The sequence below is a fragment of the Triturus cristatus genome, chromosome 5_1, assembly GCF_964204655.1.
Source record: "Triturus cristatus chromosome 5_1, aTriCri1.1, whole genome shotgun sequence".
Lineage (NCBI taxonomy): Eukaryota > Metazoa > Chordata > Amphibia > Caudata > Salamandridae > Triturus > Triturus cristatus.
Window position 1 is genome coordinate 68,784,181 of NC_140587.1, and position 23,430 is coordinate 68,807,610.

The 23,430-nt window shown below is 48.7% G+C and overlaps 1 protein-coding gene across 2 annotated transcripts in view; it reads right to left on the reverse strand.

Moving 5' to 3' along the window:
- LOC146830200 (uncharacterized) overlaps window positions 1-23,430 on the reverse strand; it is a 241,268-nt gene that overhangs the window by 143,807 nt on the left and 74,031 nt on the right. For both annotated transcript variants that reach the window (XM_085604030.1, XM_085604029.1), the window contains exon 3: window positions 10,170-10,253. In XM_085604030.1, coding sequence (XP_085460156.1) covers window positions 10,170-10,253 — 84 coding nt within the window. The remainder of the gene's footprint in view (window positions 1-10,169; window positions 10,254-23,430) is intronic.

Below are 23,430 nucleotides of genomic sequence, written 5' to 3' on the forward strand. Positions count from 1 at the left end.
GTATGCGACCGCGTGCAGCTCCGGGTGAAGGGCCTTGGTGCAGTTCAGACGGGTGGCCCGTGAAGGCCGGGGCGGGGAACGGGCACAATCCATAGGGTTAGGGACCACGCCACGAGGCCGGGTCCAACAGGCGTCCCCCCCAGCCGAAGGCATAGAGAGTCACCCATCTCCTTGGGGATTCTCCTCGTCAAGGCGGAAGAAGCGGGACAGGCCGTCGGCGTTGGCGTGGTCATTGCCGGGCCGGTGTTCGACGTCAAAGTCCATCCCTTGTAGCGAGATGGACCACCGCAGCAGCTTGGGGTTCTCGCCCCGCATTTGCATTAACCACCGCAAGGGCCGGTGGTCGGTCTGGACCCGGAAGTGGGTGCCAAAGAGGTAGGGCCGGAGCTTCTTGAGGGCCCACACCACAGCGAAGGCCTCGCGCTCAATAGTGCTCCAGCGTTGCTCTCGGGGCAGTAGTCGTCAGCTGATGAAGGCCACTGGTCGGTCGAGCCCCTTTTCATCGGCTTGGGATAGGACAGCCCCGATCCCATACTCGGAGGCGTCCGTCTGTACCACGAACTCTTTCTGGTAGTCCGGGGCTTGCAGCACCGGAGCAGTGCACATGGCTGACTTTAAGGTGTCAAAGGCTGTTTGGCAGCGGGGTGTCCAGTGCACCTTTTTGGGCTGCTTTTTGGACGTTCACTCTGTGAGGGGGCCAACAATGCTCCCATAGTCCCGGATAAACCGCCGGTAGTATCCGGTGAGGCCCAGGAATGCCCGGACAGCGGTCTGGGTAGTGGGGGGTTCCCAGGACTGGATGGCATCTATCTTTGCTTGGAGGGGGGCCACCTGCCCGCTCCCCACTTGATGGCCCAGGTAGGTCACGGATCCGTGGCCGACTTGGCATTTGCTGGCCTTGATTGTGAGCCCGGCCCGCTGGAGGGCGGCCAGGAAGGCTTTCAGGTGAAGGAGGTGCTCTGCCCAGTGGTTGCTGTACACGGCAATGTCATCTAGGTAGGCCGCGCTGAAGGCCTCAAGCCCGGCCAAAACCTTGTTCACCAGTCTCTGGAAGGTGGCCGGGGCGTTCTTCATTCCGAAGGGCATCACCCGAAAGTGGTAATGGCCATCCGGGGTCGAAAAGGCGGATCTTTCTTGGGCGCCGGGGGTGAGCTGGATTTGCCAGTACCCGGCGGTGAGGTCCAGCGTGCTCAAGTAGCGAGCGGCCCCCAGGCGGTCGATGAGTTCGTCAGCCCGGGGTATCGGGTGGGCGTCGGTCTTGGTTACAGCATTCAGGGCTCGGTAGTCCACGCAGAATCGCAACTCTGGGGGGTGGCCGGGAGCTGCGGCCTTGGGCACCAGGACGACAGGGCTGGCCCACGGGCTGTCGGAGGGTTCGATGACCCCCAGGGTCCGCATCTTCGTTACTTCGGCCTGGATGCAGGCCCGCACTCGGTCAGGCACCCGGTAGGCTCTGTGTCGCACGGGGGGGGCTCTCCCCGGTGTCGACGTCGTGGACGCACCAGTGGGTCACCCCCGGGGTGAGGGAGAAGAGGGCTGCGTAGTCCCGCAGCAGTCGCTGGCAGTCATTGCGCTGTTCTGGAGTCAGGGAAGAGGCGAGTTGGACCCCTTCGATCGATCCATCCTGAATGCTGGACTGCAAGAGGTCGGGCAGGGGTTCGGAGTCGTCCTCGCCCCCCTCGTCGGTCGCCAGCAGCAGGCTCAGTTCGGTCTGGGCAAAGTGGGGTTTTAGCCTGTTCGCATGTAAGACCCGGAGGGGGTTCCGGGGGGACTCTAGGTCGACCAGGTAGGTGACGGGACTTTTCTTCTCCACTACCTTGAAGGGCCCGGTCCACTTGTCCTGGAGGGCGCCGGGTTCGACCGGGGCCATGACCCATACTTTCTGTCCGGGCTCGAATTCGACGGTAGAGGAGTTCCGATCGTACCACCGCTTCATGTCCTCCTGGCTGGCCTCGAGGTTGGCTTCGGCCATGGCTCGGAACTTGCGGGTCTGGTTCCGGAGAGTCAGGAGGTATCGGTAGACGTCAGGAGGGGCGCCTTGGGGCTTCATCTCCCAACCCTCCTTGACCAGGCTGAGCGGTCCGCGGACCGGGTGTCCATACAATAGCTCGAACGGGCTGAACCCCAGGGACTTCTGCGGGACCTCCCGATAGGCAAACAGGAGGCACGGCAGCAGAACATCCCATCTCCGCCTGAGGGGCTCTTCCAGGCCCTGGATCATCCCTTTTAATGTTCGGTTGAACCGCTCAACCAGTCCGTTCCCCTGAGGGTGATAGGGGGTCTTGAACTTGTATGTGACCCCGCACTGCTGCCACAGGGACCGCATGTACCTGGAGATAAAGTTTGTGCCGCGGTCGCTCACCACTTCGCGGGGAAATCCCACTCGGGAGAAGATCCCCATCAAGGCCCGGCCTACCACAGGGGCCGTTATAGTTCTTAGCGGGACCGCCTCCTGGTACCTGGTGGCGTGGTCCACGAGGACCAGGATGAAGCGGTGGCCCAGGGCGGTTTGGGGGTCCAGGGGCCCCACAATATCGATTCCGACCCGTTCGAACGGGGTGATGACGGCTGGAAAGGGCTGGAGGGGGGCCTTGACCCGACCCCCCCCGTCTTCCCGCTGGCTTGGCAGGTCTGGCAGGACCGGCAGTGGTTGTCCACGTCTTTCCGCATCCGGGGCCAGTAGAAGTGGGTCACCAGACGACTGTACGTTTTGTCTTGCCCCAAGTGTCCGGCGAGGGGCACATCATGTGCCAGGTTGAGAAGGAACTCCCGGAAGCGGAGGGGGACCACCAACACGCGGCTGGCCCCGAGTTCTGCCACTTTCTGTTCGCTGTACAACAGGCCCTCGGCCCAGTAGACCCAGTGGGTGCCGGTCTGGTCACCGTTGGCTTGTGCGGTCGCCTGTTGTCGGACCCCTTCGAGAGAGGGACAGGACTGCTGTTCTTGCTGGAACTGCTCTCGGGTGGGGCCCCCTTCATGTCGCCATTGTGTCAGTTCTGGTAGGGTGCTCGGGGACGCCATCTCTTCGGGGGAGGATTCGCTGGGTCCAGGGTCGGTGTCCGCCTCCTCCTCGCTGCTGGTGGGAGGGGGTGTGAGCCCCTCGGCTGGGGCGGCCCCGGAGGTTGAGGATGAGCTGGAGGCCCGGGCGGTCATGGACCGGGTGATGGCGCAGGCCCAGTCAGCCAGTCCCAACATCCGGAGGTGCTCCCGTCGCTCCACTTGAGCCCAGGGGGAACTCTCCAAGTCGTTCCCCAGGAGACAGTCGACAGGGGCGTCGTCGCGCACCGTTACTTTCAGCAGGCCCGTCACCCCTCCCCACTCGAAGGGGACCAGGGCCATCTGGCACAGGCTTTCACTGTTGTCGGCCGTCCGTACGGGGCACAGGACATTCGGTAGAATCTGTTCAGGGGTCACCAGGTGGCAGCGGACAGCGGTGATGCTGGCGCCTGTGTCACGAAGGGCTTCGGCCCGTTGTCCATTGACCGTGACCTGCTGCCGGTACTTCTGGGTGTTGCTTGGGATGGGGGTGCAGGGTACCATTTCTCGGCTACCCAGGCAGACCAGGGACATGGCTGCAGGCTCCCACTCAGTGTTTCCTCGGTCGAGGGCCTCCTCTTCCTCTTCTTCTTCTCCCAGGGCGGTGGCCGCCAGCTGTCGGGGCGGGGGCCCGCCGGCCCCGTTTCTTCGGTTCAGGGGGCAGACCGGATCGCTGGCATAGTGTCCGGTCTGTTGGCAGCCGTAGCAGGTCACTGGTGGCCGTGGTCCGGGTCTGGCCGGGGGCGCCCCCCTTCGGGCTAGGCTCGGGGAGAGTTGTTGCTGCGGTGGCCCTCGAGGGGGGCTCCTGGGGGCCCCGGCAGGAGGGTCTCGGTTCCTGTTCGGCCCTCCCCCTCCACCGCGCTGGCGGGGGGGTCCGGTGGGGTTCCTCTGGTACTCCCCCATTGCGTTCCGGGGGACCCGGGAATTGACCCATCGATCGGCCTCGACGGCGAGTTTTCGTGGGTCGGTCATTTTGCTGTCGAGGAGGTGCTGTCTCAGTTCCACAAAGCAATTGTTGGAGAGGTGCTCCCACACGATGAGGTCGACCAACTGCCCGTAGGTAGTGACTTTGCTCCCTTTGATCCACCCTTCTAGGGCCCGACTGAAAAAGTCCACATATTCCACCCAGGTGGTGCCCGGGATTTTCTTGCAGTCTCTGAACCGCTGGCGGTACATTTCCGCGGTGAGCCCGTAGCGGGTGAGCAGGGCCTCCTTCATGTGATCGTAGGAGGTCATCACCTCCTCCGGCAGCTGGAGCAGCGTGTCTCGACCCTCACTCAGGAACCGCCCCCACAGGCCCGCGCCCCAGTCTTTTCGGGGCACCCGATGAGAGGCCATGGCCACCTCGTAGGCCTTGAACGATTGCTGGATGTCGTCATTCTTGTAATACTCCTTGACGACCTCTTTCGGGATATGTACCTTGGTCTCGGAAGGCGGTAGAGTGTCTCTAGTACTGGGGGTGTTGGTCCCTCCGTTCTTGGCCTTGATCTCGAGCTCCTTGAGACTGCGCTCGTGCTCAAGAGTCAGTTTCTTCTCCTCCAACTCCCGGTGTTGTCTCTTCTCCTCGATCTCCTCTTGAAGCCGTAGCTGTTCTAGGGCCAGTTTCTTTTCTGCCAGCTGGAGTTCGCCGTCCAGCCTCAGTCGTGCAAGCTCTAGCTCGTGGCTCCGGACCTTCTCCCGCTCTCGTATTTCGTCTTCGGAGAGGCCGGTTTCTAGGCTCTTTCTTCCTCCGGTTGCCGGAGTCAGTGCGGTTGCTGCGGTCTCAGTCAGGGGCAGGGGACCTTCTTCCTGGGAGGGGCCTGCCCCGGCCTCCCACCATGCCCTTAGAGCCTTCTGCATCTCCTCTTTGGTACCTAGGCCGGTGGTTGCAATGCCTTTGTCCTTGCAGAACTGCTTTAACTCTTTGTGCGTATATTCCTCCAGCCGTTCGGGCTGGAACTCCATTGTCGCGTTGTTTTCCTGGCTGCTCATGATGCTGTTCGTTTGGATGGGTAGCTAGTGGGTACTGGCTGGTACGTATTGCGTTCGGCTCGGATCCCGTCGCTGGCCACCAAATGTTGGAAGGCGGGCCCCGAGGAGTCGGCGAGACCACCAAGGGGGGCCCTCCCACTGTATGAAGTAGCCGAGCGCTGCCGAGAAGTCTCCTGGGAGATCCTTCTCCTATCACGTACTAGCACAGTAACACCACCACACAGGACTCAAGGAGGTTTGTCTCAAGACAAGAAATGCTTTATCATCAATAAGAAGGTTACGAGATCAATATTTACACGAAGGGATCGAGGGATCCACCAAAAGTCTCAATGTCTCTTTGGAAGGGTAGGGGTAGCGGGACAGTCTTTGGCAGGGATGCGGTACGAGGGTACCTGGGGCCCCGTTCTTCTCCTCAAGCTGGAGGACCTCCGACCTCGGAGGGGTTGAGCCGCGACGGCGTCAGCAGGGCTCTGGCGTACAGTTCAGGGAGAGCCGCGATTCAATCAGCAGGGCTCTCAAGGTGGTTTCTGCTCAGCTCGAGCCGCGACGTCGTCAGCAGGGCTCCGAGGAAGGTTTCAGCGAGGGTGGGCCGCGACAGCGTCAGCAGGGCTCCGATGTTCCGGGTGGCTTCAAAGTGTTCACAAGAAGGAGCCGCGACGCAGTCTGCAGGGTTCGTGATGGTTCCGACAAAAGTTCTTCTCCGTAGGGTCAGCCGCGATTCAATCAGCAGGGCTCTCGACTCCGGGATACAACTGCCGATCTGTGGCGGGGTCACCCCAGATATAGGACTGGAGCCCTTTGATGTCCGGACCCAGGCGCCCGAGGGGGGCGGAGAGGCCGGGTGGAGGTGGCCAGACGCCCAGCAGGAGAGGCGCCAGGCCCAAGAGATTTGCAGGCCGATCACACCTAGGGATGGGAGGACAGTTGGGGGTCCCATCGATACTGTCCTCCGCCGGGGGCGATGAATGGTCCCTGCGGCACCCCCTGGCCAGTTCGTGGTGCCTTGATGTCGGGGCTTCGCTGGGGTCGAGGCCGGGTTGAGCGGGGACGCGCTGGCTGGTGCATAGTGTGACGTGGATGCCAACAAGATGGCGGAGCCACGAGGGGTATGCGACCGCGTGCAGCTCCGGGTGAAGGGCCTTGGTGCAGTTCAGACGGGTGGCCCGTGAAGGCCGGGGCGGGGAACGGGCACAATCCATAGGGTTAGGGACCACGCCACGAGGCCGGGTCCAACACCAAGCAAGGGAAATTCCTAAAGGCTTGAGAGTCTGGTTTTCCAAGAACTCGTTGTGACGTGGATTGACGGATGTAGGAGACCTTGCCTGTATTTGGTTAGCATGGACAATGCCTAAATAAGGGCTGGATTTTCTATGCCTAAATAATGGCAATATGAATCGTACCTATATAAGGGTATAAATCGGGAAACCTATATACGGAATCTAAATCTACACACAACAGTCCAGCATCTCCTTGTGTTTGCTTTGTACGCCCTAAGTTGGCAGGGTATGCCCAGACGTGGGTCCCTTGCTCACTTTGCCACTGGATTGAAGCTAGCCTGGCTGATGAGGGCTGTTAGCCCGAAACCAGTCCCACAATGCTTGTTTCTGGTCCAGGGAAGACATGGCTTGGCAGTTCGGGCTGGACTGTTCCCATGAGGCACAGGGTCAAGACTGATTTGCATATAGCTGTGTCTGAACTGGGTTAGCTAAGTGAGCTAAAGAACGATGATCTATTCAACCCAGATCTGTGACTTAGGGTGAGTGTCTGAAAAGTTTCTGCGCTCCGTCCATCATCTCCTTGTGTTTGCTTTGATTTGAGAATATATACATAAATTAACAAAATGTATCTATTTGGTTGTTCTCTCATAGCGGATGAATAATTTCTTGTTGCCCTACGCCCGGGGCAGGTTGGCTTTGAAAGGTTGCTCAGGAAAAGAATATTTTGGGTTGTGGTTATATTGCTGTTCTTATTGGTGGGAGGGGGGATGCTCTGGACATTGGAATGTTCTGGGGTTACCTCATCATGTGTCCTGTATCAGGTTGTTTCCTCTGATCGTAATAGGCAAGCTATACATAGCAATGTTTTTTAGACACCTACTGAAAATTCTTTGGGGATAACATGGCTTGTTAATCCACTGATTTTGTCACAAGTTTATGGACTGCTTATCCCCTATCATTGGTAAACTACACATAAGTTCGTCCTCCCCAATTTGTAGACGTAAATGGTGAATTTGGCCTGGAATATCCTGGACCTTGTTTATATTATAGAAAGCTGAGAGGCACAGGGTATCCTGGCTGCATGCCCGAAATGTATTGTGATGATTTGTACCTTAGTAAAAGGAATATCACCCTGACAGGTTGGCATTACCAAGATCTGACTGCCACTCAAGAAGCAGGTATGTATACTGCATGTTGCCCTACAATAAATATTACTGATGCTTATTTGTATGTCAATTGTTCTGGAGAAATAGTGTACAAAAATGTATTGTGTTTAGGAAAAAAGGATGACCCCAGTATGAAAGGAATGAATGCTAGATATGCTCCATCAGATTACCAAGGCCCATTGTACGCACACCTGCTTTTTTTTTTTTTTTATCGAATGGTACGTATACGTGGGTTTGGGAATGGTGTTGCCCTTTGGGGTACCTCGTCGGCATAGTAGAACATTGACTAAGGAATTCTGCGAGGGATTCACTGACTTGGAGGTTAATAATTATAGTAATTGTATCACTTTTGGATACATCCTTTCCTCCATTATTAGATTTGGTGGTACTGCCATGGCAAGGGGTGAACGAGCTAGAGAGTATTTCGGGTGTAAATTACAAAAGTTATTTAATTCGACAGTGGCAGCTTTAAGGGACATCACCACTCATTCGGAAAGTATGCGCATATACTCCGGGCAAACGTGGTATGCAGTCGATGTTAATTTGGCTAAAAATGGTGGCGCATTTGCCATCATAGGAGATCAGTGTGTAGTCGGCATTACAAATAAGGAAAAGAATATTACACAACATATTTTAGACATCCTGGAAAATGTTAAAGGCATGGAAAGCAGTAATTGGAGTTGGCCCTTGTTCGGTGGTTGGGGTTGGATCTCAGAAAAGGTGATCTATTTCATTGTCATTCTAATTTGCTGCTGTGTTCTGATTCAGTGTCTTCCCTTATGTTGCTCATATTGTACTACATTTCTCGCACCCAAAAGGATTTAAATTCATGATACAAATGCAAAGATAATGCTTCAAAAAGAGCTCAATGCCCTCATGGAGTTGGATGAGGGAGTTTTTGGATCAGTTACTTCCCTTGCAGGTTCTGTTCCTGATATTGCTTGTGCAGCTGACGACTAGTGTCGTATTTTTCTTTCACTTTGTTATTTGTACCTGACTGAATCTTATCTATATTATAAAATTTCTCCTTAGTTATTAGAATTGTAAATACCCTTACCTGATAGCAAAAAGTAAGATGATTTAGCATAAAAATGCTAAAAGGAGGGTCTGATAGAATTGAAACGTAAATTTGTTATTTTACCCAATATTATGTTCGCATTTATATGGCTAATACATCATAACTACATATTGCGTATAAGATGTAACCAGTAGATGCAGATGTTACATTAATTGGGTTCACACGTGTGCCGCCATTTTAGTTAGAGAAGACACCATGTTTTGCTAAAATCAAAACTCTTACTTGTACATTTGAAACTGTTGTTTGCTCATTTACGAGAAATGGTCCTTGGTAAGTTTTGTTTCTCCAATGCCCACATCTGCTTATTAGCGCATGCCTTTCCTCTTAGATCGAGGCTTTCTCCTACCTGTCTAGAAGGGAGGATAGGCCAGATGACCTTGAATAGTAGATAGCTTTTACCAGGCTGCTGACTCGAGATTTATGTTTCTGTGCCCCCATTGTATTACGACAGCTACCAGTACTTTTCCATAATAGGCGGGTCTTAGTGGGCTCTGCAACCTACATATTGTAACTTTATGCTTGTAAAAGGCAGTCCCTTCTCAGCAATAATAGGCGGCTGGCCAGATTGGACTCCACTGCAGTGTGTTGAATGAATAAACAAGTTTGGTTGTATTCTCTACTGCGTCATAGACTCTTCATTCCTGTAAGGCTAAAGGAGGTCGTGGGTGACCCAGGTGGCCCTAATCGGTTCTCTTCCTTCAACTAGATATGCAAAAGATTGGTACACTGCTTTCAGAGGGGCTTATGATTTTCTATAGTGCAGCTTTGCTCCTTCATGTGTAATGTGCCACAGGGAGAACACTTTATGAATGGTTGACCAGCGAAGGCTATAAATCTTTTAGGCCAACTGTGTAAGCTCCACGTACCCTGGTCAAATCCTTGGATACATATGCGGTGTAAAGCAGGGAGGGAGATTGGGGAAGAGTGCAGCACCTCGTATCAGAGGGTAGGGCTTGGAAATGTTCAGGTCTTGCAGTGGTGAAATGAACAGCAGCATTGTAAGCAATCAGTGGCACTGTGGGGACTAGGTGGTGTTCAGCAGGGGGGCAACAGGTCCATGGTCAGGAAATGGGCATCTGGACCCCCGCAGTTTGTCCAACCAAGATGGCGGACTCTTCATTTCATAGCCAATAATGACCAAATCACAGGCAGGTGACGGGGGCTCTTCATTTCATAACCAATCATGACCAAATCACGGGTAGGTGACGGGGGGCGTTACAATTAGAGGCAAAGAACAGGGGTTTAGTAGAGATCATTGTTTGAAACAAGGACCAAGACATCGGTGTAAAGCGAAACGTTTTGGATGTACTTTTAGCAGTGCACGGATGCAGAAAAATAATATAACAGACAATATGAATCCCATTATCCCTCTCAAATATCCCTTCCAAGAGACTGACATTACCACTGAACCACTTACAACAATAAAGAGAAAACAAATTAGCTCCAACAGGAATATACTTCCAACATGGTAATACAACCAGCACTAGGAGGTGAACCTAAAGATTAATCAGCAGTTCATGCCTTCATGGTGACTTAGCCATTTTAAAGTGGAGCCAGTCTGGGTGGCTAGAGGTCTGAAAGATTATAGAGCTGTCAAAATGGTCAGCAAAGATAAGCTATGTGATCAAAAGAGCTGTGGCATTAACTGTCAACAATGCCGAAATAAATATCTGCAACCATTGAGTGATGAGAAAAACTTACGATAATCTTTGCCATCAGGTTCATTTTCAACAGATGATGTTGGCGTAGGTGACGCTGACCGGAAACTAAATGAGTAAGATCTGTCTGTTGGGGTAAAAGGTATCAGTCAGGAGAAGACATATTTGCATGTGGGAGTATTCCATGTAGTTGTAGACATTCCTGTGACATATATTTGCATTTAATGTACCGTTCAATTGACAACACATCATGTATGTGAATCCATAGAACATTCACATGACAACATACCGTGTTTACATATACATGGGGCATTTGTGTGACAGTGTAACCTTTATGTGGTTCAAGGGCCATTCATGCCACATCAGACCATGTATCCTAATTATGCAATAGTAATTTCAAAGTATACCCATTTATCTTCATATATGTGAATTTCATTTCACAGCAGATCATGCATCCAAATTCATAGGATACTCATGTTACACCTACCTCAAGGACACCAAGGCAGTCCTACAGCTTCTTGAGGACCTTCCTTTTGATCCTGAACAACATCTCCTACTTGGACTAGATGTCGAAAGTTTATATACAAGCTTGCTACACGACAAAACTTTGGACATTATAGAAGAAGTACTTTTCTCCACTACCTGGAACTACCATTGTCCTTTATCCAACCCAACCAACCCAATGCCTCTAGAGTCTCGAGACGACATACTGCTAGAGGTATTGTTGAAAACAACCTGAAGAGGGTACCCATCCTCCATAACCACAACACTACTCCCTCTATGACCCAGCTCAAATGTATCCTACTAAACTGTAGATCTGCATCGCGTCATGCCACAGACATAGCTGACCTCATATTAACTACTGAACCCGATCTCATAATTTTGACTGAAACCTGGCTAAACAATTCCTCCACGCCCCTCTTAGACATACTAGTTCCCCCTAATTATTACATCACTAGACTTGACAGACTAGATAGGCCAGGGGGTGGCATTACCTGCATTCATAGGAACTACCTCTCGGTGAACCGCATCAACTCACCGGTGCTTTCCTCCTGTGAGTACCTTTGCCTAGACATCACGAGCAATAACAAGCCTCTATGCTCTCTACACTGTTTTTACCACACTCCTGGAAACAATCCCATCTTCATCGAACATGTAATGGATATCATAGCCGCAAATGTCGGACAACAAAATACGCAAATCTTCCTGGGGGACTTCAACCTCCACTGGAACGACCCTGAGGTCAATAGCCTCAAAGCTTTTCTGTCTGACCTTAATTTGGCCCAAATTTGTGATTGCCCCACCCACGAAAAGGGTTCCATCCTCGACCTAGTAATTGCCAAAACAGACTCTACCCAGTTGGAATCGATCCTCCCTTGCAACTGGTCTGACCATCACATAATTACTTTCCACATCAAGAAGGAAATCAAGCCACTCTCTATCCAACCGATGAGAACGAAAATTTGGAAAAGGAACCTAGAAAACATTCCCCTGCCTCTCTCACAACCACTAGTCACACCCTCACACCCCCACTGGATGGTCTAAAGGATGTACATGTTCTAACCAACCACTACTTTCACTCTATGAACCAGGTACTAGACAACTTAGCCCCATTACAACTGAAAAGAGTCACCGCAAAAGGATCAAACCCCTGGTATGATGGTAGGCTAAATGAAGACAGAAGATCTCTAAGAAAAGTTGAAAGACAATGGAGAGCTGCTCCATCTGCTGCCCACCTCAAATTGCTAAGAAGTAAAAGAAATTCCTATTATAGAAAGATTAGACGATCGAAAGCTAACTTCATTCGTCAACAATTAGACCAAGCCAAGAATCGTCCCAAAAGACTATACGAAATAATCAAAGCTCAATGCAAGGGTGTCTCCCACTCTCCCCAAGCTGATCCCGAAACACTTCCCAATTGTGAGGATCTTGCATCCTTTTTCTCAACTAAGACTGAAAACTTAAAGACAGTCCTACTTAACGATCTTTTATCACATACTGGCCCACAAAGGAGTGGCGCACCGAACACACCTAGTATCTCGATAATATGCCCTAAAAAGTTCGAACTCAAGAACAATGCCTCCTGGACCGACTTCAGCTTCTACAATGAAGAAACTATTTTAAAAAATGATCACAGCACTGAATCCTTCCAATCACTTCACAGACCCTCTCCTAGCATCCCATTTATAAACCTTCACTCCACTGCTATTGCCCCTATGGACCAGGATTATAAACACTTCTCTTTCACAAGGAATCATCCCAGACATCCTCAAAGTTGGTCAAATATCCCCCATCCTAAAAAAACCATCGGCGGACCCATCTGACCTGAATAACTATTGCCCAATTTCCAACATCTCGACCCTCGCCAAACTGCTAGAAAAATGCGTCCACGTGCAGCTTAGTAATCACATAGATCACTTCAACCTGCTCGATCAATTCCAATCAGGCTTTCGATCAGGGCACAGCACAGAATCAGCCATGACCCACATAATTGATGACGCGCTACAAATATTGGATCAAAACAAGGGATGCCTGCTAATCCTGCTTGACTTATCCTCAGCCTTCGACACAGTCAAACATGACAATCTTCTAGACCTCCTGAAACACAGGATGGGACTATCTGGTACTGTGTTAAACTGGTTCACGTCTTTCCTCCAAAACAGAAAACAAAGATTCAAGATTAACCAATCGTTATCCAACCCCTTCCGGTCACTCTGGGAGTACCCCAGGGTTCATCCCTCTCCCCGACACTCTTCAATATGTTTATGGAACCTCTCACCGAGCTTCTCAATTCATCAAACATCCAATATCACATGTATGCCGACGATACACAACTCTACATTAAGGTCCACTCACTTGATGACATCAAATCCCTTAATTCAACACTCCACAAAACACAGATCTGGCTGGCAGAAAATCATCTAAAACTAATCAGTCTAGAAAACTGAATTTTTCCTAATCGCCCCTCCCAACCAAACAACCACCATCCTTGAATGGATGAAGCACATTACAGCACTCGATGGTCAACCTATCATCATTGATTCAGCTAAATCACTGGGAATAACCTTGGACAATAAGTTAAATATGCAGAAGCACATCAGCGCTGCAACCAAAGGAGCTAATTTCCTGATTAACACCTTGAGAAAACTGAAACCCTTCATACCGGCCAGTGACTTTAAACAGGCAGTTCAATCTCTAGTAATCCCCAAAGTGGATTATGGAAGTATTGCTCTTTGCGGCCTACCCAGATCAACGACCGCTCCTTTAAGAGCCACAATCAATACAGCCGCTAGGCTCATCACAGGCTCCAAAAGAAACTGCCACATCTCCCCTGACCTTCGTGCCCTCAACTGGCTTCCTTTTGAGGCCAGAATTCATTTGAAAATCGCCTGTATGACACATAAGGGCTTACATCACAAAACTAGCGGAGAAATTGGTACTATCGGGTGGTAACAGATCCACTAGGACCTCCAACAATCTTCTACTTAAACCACAACGGTTCTCCAAGAAGAAAACATACTACCGCTCCTTCTCAGGAATGGCTCCCAGGATTTGGAATGCCTTGCCCCAAGAAACGAGACTTAATCCATCCGCAGCTTTTTTTTAAAAAAGAAGTGAAATCTATTATTCTGGCCAAATTCACTTGACTCATTGATATTCTCCTGTAAATACGTGCTATTCGTGTATGCTCACCTTTACTGTACTCACCTATTTCACGATACCTATTCGTTTTTTATGTTGGTATCTCTGTACTGTAAAGCGCTCTGATACCTGCAAGGGTCTTGTTCGCGCTATATAAAACTGCTAACATAAATAAATAAATACCATACACCTTGAAATATAGTCATGGAGTGTATTTCACTGGCCCTTAAAAAGAACTTCTTTCTGTACCAAGGGGTACACTACTTACAAAAACATGGGACCAGCGTGTGGGGTACTTTCGCCACAAATCTGGCTGGTCTCTACGTGCACCACCTTGAATCCCAGAAGATACTTCACCAGGACAATCCATTCCATGACAGCATTGTTAAATGGGAGCATTACATCGACGATGTTCTGGTAATATGGAAGGGTGACTCCGAATCGGTCACAGCATTTATGGCATGGCTCAATCAACAGAACACGTTTCTGAAGTTCACCCACACATCCTCTAACACAAACCTTGTGTTCCTAGATCTGAATATCTATTCAGATAGTGGCAAGCTTAAAACAACCACACATTTTAAGACAACGGCGAAAAATTGCCTACTATTATATAAGAGTTTCCACCCCGACTTCTCCGGGATAACCTCCTGTATGGCCAATTCCTCCGCTTGCGGAGGAACTGTTCGGAACTAACGGACTTCAAAAGACAAGCCAAGGATTTGGAGAAGAAACTACTGGAACGCAACTACCCAGAACGGATCGTAAAGAGAGGTATGAAACTGGCAAGGAACAACAACAGAGACTCCCTCTTAGAAAATCACGGCCCCAAGGAACAGGAAACCAGACCTATTTGTGGGACCACCTTTAACACTCACTCCAACCAAGTGTCACAAATAGTGAATAAACACTGGAGGATTCTCAACTGTGGGGGTCTTAATTTCCCAAAACCCATGTTTTCCCACAAAAGAGGTAGGAACCTTAAAGATATTCTGTTCCACACCAGACCACATGTCGTACCTGAAAGAGACCCCACTATCACGACTCTTCCCCCAATCCAAGGTCATCATCCATGTGGCAATTGTAGCACGTGCAACCTAACAAAGAAGAGCACCAACATCACTTTCAATAACGGCTCAGTCTGGGAGCAAAGGAAGCTCACGAATTGTAATAGCAGGAACGTGATATACTTGCTTATGTGTCCGTGCATACTTGAATACTTCGGAATGACTGCGAGGCAAGTAAAGATCCGTATTGGCGAACATAAGAGCAATGTACGTTGTAAGAAGAGCACAACCAAGATGGTGAATCACTTCCTTACTATGGCCCACAGTGTGGATGACCAAAAATGGACACTGATAGAACAACTAAGCAATGAGAATGGCCTGTTTGAGAAAGAGCAAAGATGGGTGTTCCATCTGGGCACCCATCTTAGAGGCCTGAACGAGGATATACCTGGGGCCCAACTGACGTAGTGCCAGGTTTGAGTGTCTATAAGGGAACGCTTTCAGAACATTTCTGCTATCCCTGACCTTTCGGTCTCCAAGCGGTGTCCTTTGGAAGATTTTGTGGCATAAGTAGGATAAACTCAGTATAGTATAAGACAGGTGTCCCTGCTCCCACCTTCTTATTACCCTGTATAGCACCTCCTTTGATATATTTCATGCTTATGTAAGCTATTAGAGCTCTGAGTACTAGCTACCTTTGATATGATATATTATATGCCTTTGTGGCAATCTGAGTATGGGGTATTATGACAGGGGCTGACAATCCTGTCACACCTGTGATCTTGGAACGTATTAATTAATTTTTATGGGCGCTAGTTACTATCTTGGGCACCTGGCGATTTAATTTTGAACCTTCAGTCATACAGCGAACACTGCCATCGGCAATCGGCCTATTATTTCTAAGGAGCGATAATATCTAGAATATACTCACTTCCTATGGGATATTTACCACACAGGTTACCATTCTAGTGCCAGCATGAGAAATCTACCGGAAGTGAAACAGCATTACACTTCCGGTTCACCACTAGTTGCGATCCAGGTGAAGCCTCTTTCCTGACCCATTACCAATTACTGCCTACATAAATAGAGCTCTCCCAGCGGACTCCTCACACAGTCGGGATGGAGCTACGAAGAGAAAGGGATTGTTGATGGGCATGTAAGTACGGCATAGCCGTTTCAGAGACTTAGCGATTTTTTCGCTTTTACTAGCCCACTTTGCCTCGATGGTAAGGGTCGTTTTCCTTTTCTTTCATTAGTACTCAGTGACAACATCCTTTCCACCCATTCTTGATACTCATGAGGCATTGTCTCTCATTTACATAAGTATGTATCAACCAAACCTTATGCTTTTTGCATACTTTTTCTCTTATGTGATTACTACAATAGACTTTGTGATAGAGTGTGTGCTTTCCGTTTTGTGTGTGTCTGTCTTGTTTGTCATTTTCCCCACAGGTCACAGCACCTCATTTGATAACGATTAAGGCTAAATAACACTATAGTCACATTGTGGCGAACTGCTTATTTTTGCAGGGACTACATGTTTGCATATTGAGGACGCGCAGCTATCATATAACTGTTTTTCTCTTTTACAGGGATTAATTAAGGCATACCATTGGGTATTGTATAAAATGCTTGATTAATTGCATTTTCTTTTCACATTGTATATATCACATTATTTTAGATCCCAATTTTGAGTAACATTGTGAATACAGGAGGGATCTTTGTTAGTCCTGACGAAGAAGCCTTGATGTTTCGAAACATGTTGACTCATTAGGAGTATCCGCACATTACGCAGGACATCTCCGAACGCTTTTATCAGCACCAGCCTCAACTGACCTATTAAATTTTGTATGTCTACGAGGCCAGGTTCTTTTTAAACTCACTCTTTTGCATTCACCTCTGACCCTCCCTCTCACTACTCTTGCACCACACATAGTATTACATTATTAGTGCTCCTGAGTAGTCGCAGGTTGTAACATGCACCGTCCTGTAGCGGGGCGGGAAGACCCCATGATGAAGCATGACCAAGGGCCCTTTTGGTGTGTGAGGGGTATTTAAGCAAACACAGCGTGCGTCCAACCATTGGAGGATACGCACTTTCCATAACACAGTTATAAACATACTTGACTGTACCCCCTTTTAGAGGTGGATCCTTTTGTTTTGTTACTGATTCTAAGTGGAGGATGTATCCACCTCCAGTGCCCATTTAGGGCACTACCTCTTCTCTCCCCAATCTTGTTGTTTATAACAACATAGATTGCACCTGTGACCGGACAGCATTACATATTTATGTAGCAACATTCCCATTAATCTCCAGAAAAAAAGAAAACGAACTTTGGTGTTCTCTGAAGCTCTTTCTGAACAGCTAAAAATTAAAATGGCGCCCGAAGGAGGTGTCCGGACAAAAATATTGGCAAAAAAAATATTGTTGTCATGAAGGTTGAGCCAGGTTCACAAAGGTAAACTTAGATTTTTGTATAGTTAATGATTGTATTCATAACATGATCAATGAGTACTATCTGTATGATTGCAGAGTCTCCCCACATAAAAAGATAGGGGATATTAGCAAGACCGGCGATACAATTATCGCAGTTTTAGCGGCAGGAAACTGCCGCTAAAACGGCGATAATGGGCTTGCTAATATGCGTTATAGAATTCCAATAGAAGCCCAGGTTAGATGTCCTGCACATACCAATCAATAATCTCAGCATTGATAGCAACAAGGTTATAGCCAATAATAGCCAATAATATGTCAACAATAGACAAGCAATTGGGATAGAATTACTTGATAAATATAAAATGAGAGCCTGTCAAGACATTCTTACCGCAGCTTCTAATCATAATGGTTTTAACAAATTTTGGCTACTGCTTACTAAGATTGTTCAATTACAAACTGTTTACAAACATGTAATGAGAAATATCTTTATTTTTCCTCGTTTATTCCTCTTTCCACATGTGCTGCATTCAACAATAATGCCTCTTGTGGGTAACCACAAAGCCTACATATATTATTTTGTCAATCATTTAGCCATTTCGGAGGTCCATCCTTAGTTGGATAAATGCCCCCAAGCCTTAGCCTCAGGAATGCATCTCACATGTGCATAGAAAAGTGTGCAATCATATTCTGAAAACCCCCAAATTTCATAAGAATCAATAGTTGACCGAGCATGTTTTATGGTAGTAAACATGCCATCATCCAGTTGAAGTGAGACGTCATCTGAGTTAGCTGTTGTTCTTGTAATCCAAAAGTTTAAAGAGGGCCTATCAAATTAGTCTTCCATGAACCGTGTAAGCAGGATTTGGGATCTCCTTCCAGCACTTGTTTGCAAGAGATCCAGCTTTTGATCTAATCAAAGGATTCGATGAATTAAAAAAAGTTGCCTGTCGTGCTAATAGCTGCCTCTGAAGGCCAAACTCTAATCGGATATGTGCCTGTCTGATGTTCTTCAGGATCTAAAAAACAGAATTTGCCACCCTAAGTGCAGCAAGCCTAATATTTTAGCATCTTTGCCTCGAAAAATAAATGAACCAAAATTTAGAGCAGGAATTCGTTTGGCTGACATTATTTTCATTAGATGAGCATGAGAAGGACTTGCCAATTTATCACAAAGAGTCTTAAAAGATAGCTTTGGTTTCGAGTAAATTAAAAAAAGAGGCTCATGACATAGATCTTTTTCTTACCAAGATAGTTATAGCTTTCAACTAATTCAATTACTTTCCCTGTCTGTAATACCAGGACCTTGTTCTGAGGATGGAAATTCCGTTTGACATGATTTTAGTTTTTTGATGTCAAGCTACTGATGATTCATTAATGTGTATTCATCAAAGGAGTTGATTGCAATCTTCTCGGTGTTGCACTGATCAGAGTAGTAATGTCAGCGTATTGGAGTTAATTTAAAGGCGTATTTGATACTTTGGAGAATGGGAGTTTATTTTATCTAGATGTGGATTGTTCTCTACCAAAAATATTAAAGAAACAGGTAGCAAGAAAACACCCATGTTTTAGTCTGGTCAGTGTTTCAATTCTCCGGGAAGGGATGTTTTATCCTGCAACTTGATGTGGACCCATTTGTTTGAATAGAGAAGTGTAATAGGATCTAGTGATTTCACTGGTACATCCTATGGGGCTAACTTTTGCCCAAGGGATTGTATCAATTGTTCCCTTTAAATGAATAAAACAGATGTGGAGTTTTTGCTGCTTTAATATGGCGATGTCAGCCAGCAACGTAAGCGCAAGCAAGTTACTAGCTGTTGACAGATTCTTACCTTGAATATTTGGGTGTACTATACATGAAGTACACACTCACGTATTGTCTTGGGTCATATCAGGTACATTTATTCCACCTTAAGCTGAATCCTGTGTAGCTGTGGTTGTGAGCTGTAAGGCTTAGCAACATAACAATGTGTAAAGCATTCCAGAACAACAACAAATGAAATAAGAAAGGCCACACAACACAAAAGAAATATACCACCAATTTATAAAAAATATATTATATGCTTATGAATTTTTAGAGATCTTGATCATCAAAGTACACCTTAGGATTCCGTAGAAACGAATTTTAGAAGCAATAAATAACTTTTGTGTCAATTGCAAACAAGCATTAGCCAACAAAAAGTTTGGAATCTTTTGAAAAGTTTGAACATGCTTAGTTTGAAAACTCGAACCCAAGTTGGGCAAACAAATCCAACAGTACAGAGGTCTAGGAAGCCAGTATGAATGCTTTGGATAGTTTCCTAGTCACCACAGAGTTTTTGGAGCAAGTTCCAAACTTTGAAGATTGACCGCCCTTGCCTTCTATGGAGTAGTCCTGATGCTGAGGGATGCACGCTTAAACATGCTCAAGGATGCTCCTGATGGTGTGCAGTTGACGGGGGTCAGTTCCGGTTAAGTCCTCATCCATGGGTGATGTGGTACAACTTTGACCATGGATCTCAGAGTTTCATGAAATCCTCTTTGCATGGGTTGGAGGGCAACTGTTGCGGACCTTTGGTTTCTGCAAAGCAGCGGTCAGGTTGCAATCCTTTAGTGAGGGTTATTGTCCCTCTTGGTCTATGAATTCAGTCACAATGGCCACGGGTCAGGCAGATAAGGGTGCACATTTTGGTTATCTCGGATAAGTCTCTTGAAGTGCCTGGCATCCAGCAGTGGCAACACATCTGATGTGAATGAATGAATGAATGAATGAATGTAATTTTTTTTTTTTGAATGAAAGTAAATTTATAACAGCGCGAATTGCTGCCCTGAGGCGTCCAAGCGCTATGTGGATGCCAACTTGGAAAGTGTGGGCTCTTACAGTTTTAATGTCCCTAGTGCTGTTCTGGGGGGTCAACCAACTGACCCTTGGAGTCACTGCTTTGGTCTGGGGCTGGGTATCACCTTTTCCCAGAGTCAGGTATGCAGAACAGCACCCAAACTCTGCTAGCCCAAAGTGCAGTAGGTGCAGTTACTGCGGAGTCACAGCCTTTCTTTGTGCGCTTCCAACAGGTACAAAGAAGTCTACTTCTTGTCCTCTCTTCAGATCCAGGTTCTACTGAAGTGCCAAGGGTGCCCATTATATCCCATCAAAGTGCCCCAAGGTGCCAGCACGGTTACTAGCTAACGGGCTAGTTGACAAACTTCCTCAGTGGTGACACAGTTGCAGTGATGTGTGACATTGGGTGATCCCAGAGTGCAATATTGCCACTCTTAAGGCAAAACCCGTCCTTGACTGTGAGGATTTTGGTACCCCCACCCCAGCGGTGTGGCTACCATGGGTCTACATGCCCCCAGGAAACTGCCGTCACTGCCCCGCCATAGGTGAACATCTCCTCACCTCCCTCAGTGTCACCACTCCACCGACTTCCACCGACGATAAAACCTCAGCAAGCAACCTCCACTGATGGATCTCCAACTGCACTGACACTCTGGCACCTCTCAAGAAGGCACCCGGCAAGCAACACTACAAGAAAGCCAGTTGGTTCACACCAGCACTCCATTAGTCCGGGCGCACCTGTAGACAACTCGAGAAGAGATGGAGAAACAACAAAACCTTGGAAACCCACGCAACCTTCAAAGACGCCGTCACTGCACACTACCTTCTTCTCAAAACCACAAAGAGAATGGCCCTCCAAAACAGAATCAATGCCAACGCACTCAACAGCAAAGAAATCTACACCATTGTCAAGGAGTTTGCCAGACCCAACAGCAAGACCACAGACTTCCCACCCTCCCAAGCCCTCTGAAACAAACCCGGCACCTTCTTCCACCACAAGTTCAGACACATCTAGGACAGCTTTGACACCCAAGACCCTTCCACCATGCCTGACACTATTGCACCTGACTACATCGCACCACATCAGATCCTGCTCAACTGGACCCCGCTCACCACAGACGACACACTCAAGACCATGAAGAGCATCCACTCTGGATCCCCCTCAGACCAATATCCGCACCACATCTTCCACAGAGCAGCCACCTCCATCACCCCCGAGCTTCGCCACACCATCAACTGCTCCATGACACCGCCACCTCTCCTGATGACTGGAAATATGCCAAGATCAACACCCACTGAAGAAGCCATCCGCCAACCCGACAGACCTGAAGAACTTCAGACCCATCTCCTTGCTCCCCTTCCCAGTGAAGGTCATCCAGAAGGCCGTCATTGCCCAACTCTCTGAGTTCATAGAAGCAAACCACATCCTGGACATCTCCCACTCAGGCTTGCAAAGAAACCACAGCACCAAGATCACACTCTTCGCCCCCACAGATGACATCCCCTCCCACCTCTACTAGGGCAAAACCGCAACCCTCATTTTCCTGAACCCCTCGGCCACCTTCAACACCATCTCCCACTGCACCTTAATCACGAGACTCATGACGCGACATCCGCGACAAGGCCCTGGACTGGATACACTCCTTTCTCACCGGTCGAACACAGTGAGTCAGACTACCACCATTCTTCTCTGAACCCACAGAGATCAGCTGCGGAGTGCCCCAGGGCTCCTCATCATCTACATGGCTCAACTCGCAGCCATCACCAGGAACCACGGACTCAACATCGTCTCCTACACTGACGACACCAAGCTAATGCTCTCCCTCACCAATGAACCCACAACCACAAGAAACAACTTCCACAGTGGGATGAAGGCCGTTGCCACCTGGACGAAAGACAGTTGCATCAAGCTCAACTCGTTCAAGACCTAATTCCTTATCCTGGGACCCACCCTCAGCTTGCGATGACTTCTGGTGGCCTGCCGCATTGGGGACCCTACCCCATGGACCAAGCACGATACCTCGACATCCTACTGAACTCCTCACTTTATTTATTTATTTGTTTTATTTATTTAAAAAGTTTTATATAGCGCTACTAGACCCATAGGTATCAGAGCGCTTTACATGAGTCACAGGTTACATAGTTGCATCATTTAAATCAAAGAGTCACAGGGGGAGGAGGTGGGGGAGGGAGGGAATACACAATGGGAAAAACGAGGAAAACAATGAAAACAATTACAGATGTCCAGCTGGGTAGGTGACAGCCGAAGGGGTGAGACCAGGGCCAGACTCCTCTTTAGCTGCCTATGACAGCTCCACCGGGCATCAGCCAAGATTGCTCGTGTATCCAGGTGAGTGCAAACAGTTTTTGCGTCCATGGGGCGTCGTCAGAGGTCCATCAGAAGTTCAGAGGAACGTTATTTATGAGTTATGTATAGTGCTGGCTAGACCCAAAGGTGTTAGAGCACTTTACATTAGGCTACACAATGTTAACGAGAATGAAAACAAATGCACATTACGTCAAAAATTAAGCAACAAATTGGGAGAGGAAAGAAAGGTGAGACAAATAGAGAGGAGGGGAGAAGGGGGAAGTGTGAAGGGGGAGGATGAAGGAAAAGACGTCAGGAGAGACGAAAGCAAGTCTGCCCAAAGACCGACTAGGTAGGTGGCGTCCGAGGAGGGAATCCCCAGCCCATCACCCCAATAGCCAGGTAGCTCCATCGGGCATCAGTCAGATTGCTAGGTCTCAACTGATGAGGGAAAGTTCACAGAAGAAAGTCCAGTGGATAGACAGGGTGGGGACTATGAGCAAGGACGGGTGAGGGCAATAGCTGGAAAGCGGAGAAGAGTAGACAGGAGGGGGGTGGGGTTATGGTGAAGAGGAGAAGGAAGAAAAGTCCATTAGAGAGACACAGGAGAGTTTGCCCAAAGACCGGCTGGGTAGGTGATGGTCAAGGAGGAAAATCCCATCTCCCCTTTAGCTCGCAAGGTAGCTCCATCGGGCGTCAGTCAAAATGTCTAGGTCTCAGCTGCTGATGGAAAGATCTCTTAGTCAAGTGTCAAGTGTCATGGAGGGTGAGCAGGAGCGGGGTCTGGTGAGGGCTGATCTAGAACAGGACGATGACCAAAAAGTTTTAGATCAGGAGAGATACTTGACCCCGTGGAACGTCCCACCAGCTCAGTTTTGGAGTGCCCCGGTACCTCAGGAGTCCCCCACGGCGGTAGTCAGGACTGGCCCCAGTGGCCATCTCGGAGACGGGCACTCCAGCAAACTCCACTTCCGCCTGAGATGCAAGCATTGTGAAAGGCAGAGGGGAGGGGGCCAAGAAATCACGGTAGCCTTGCCAGCAGGAGATGTGGACCAAGGTCCAGCAGGTCATTGGGCCAGGAATCCGAAAGTGTAA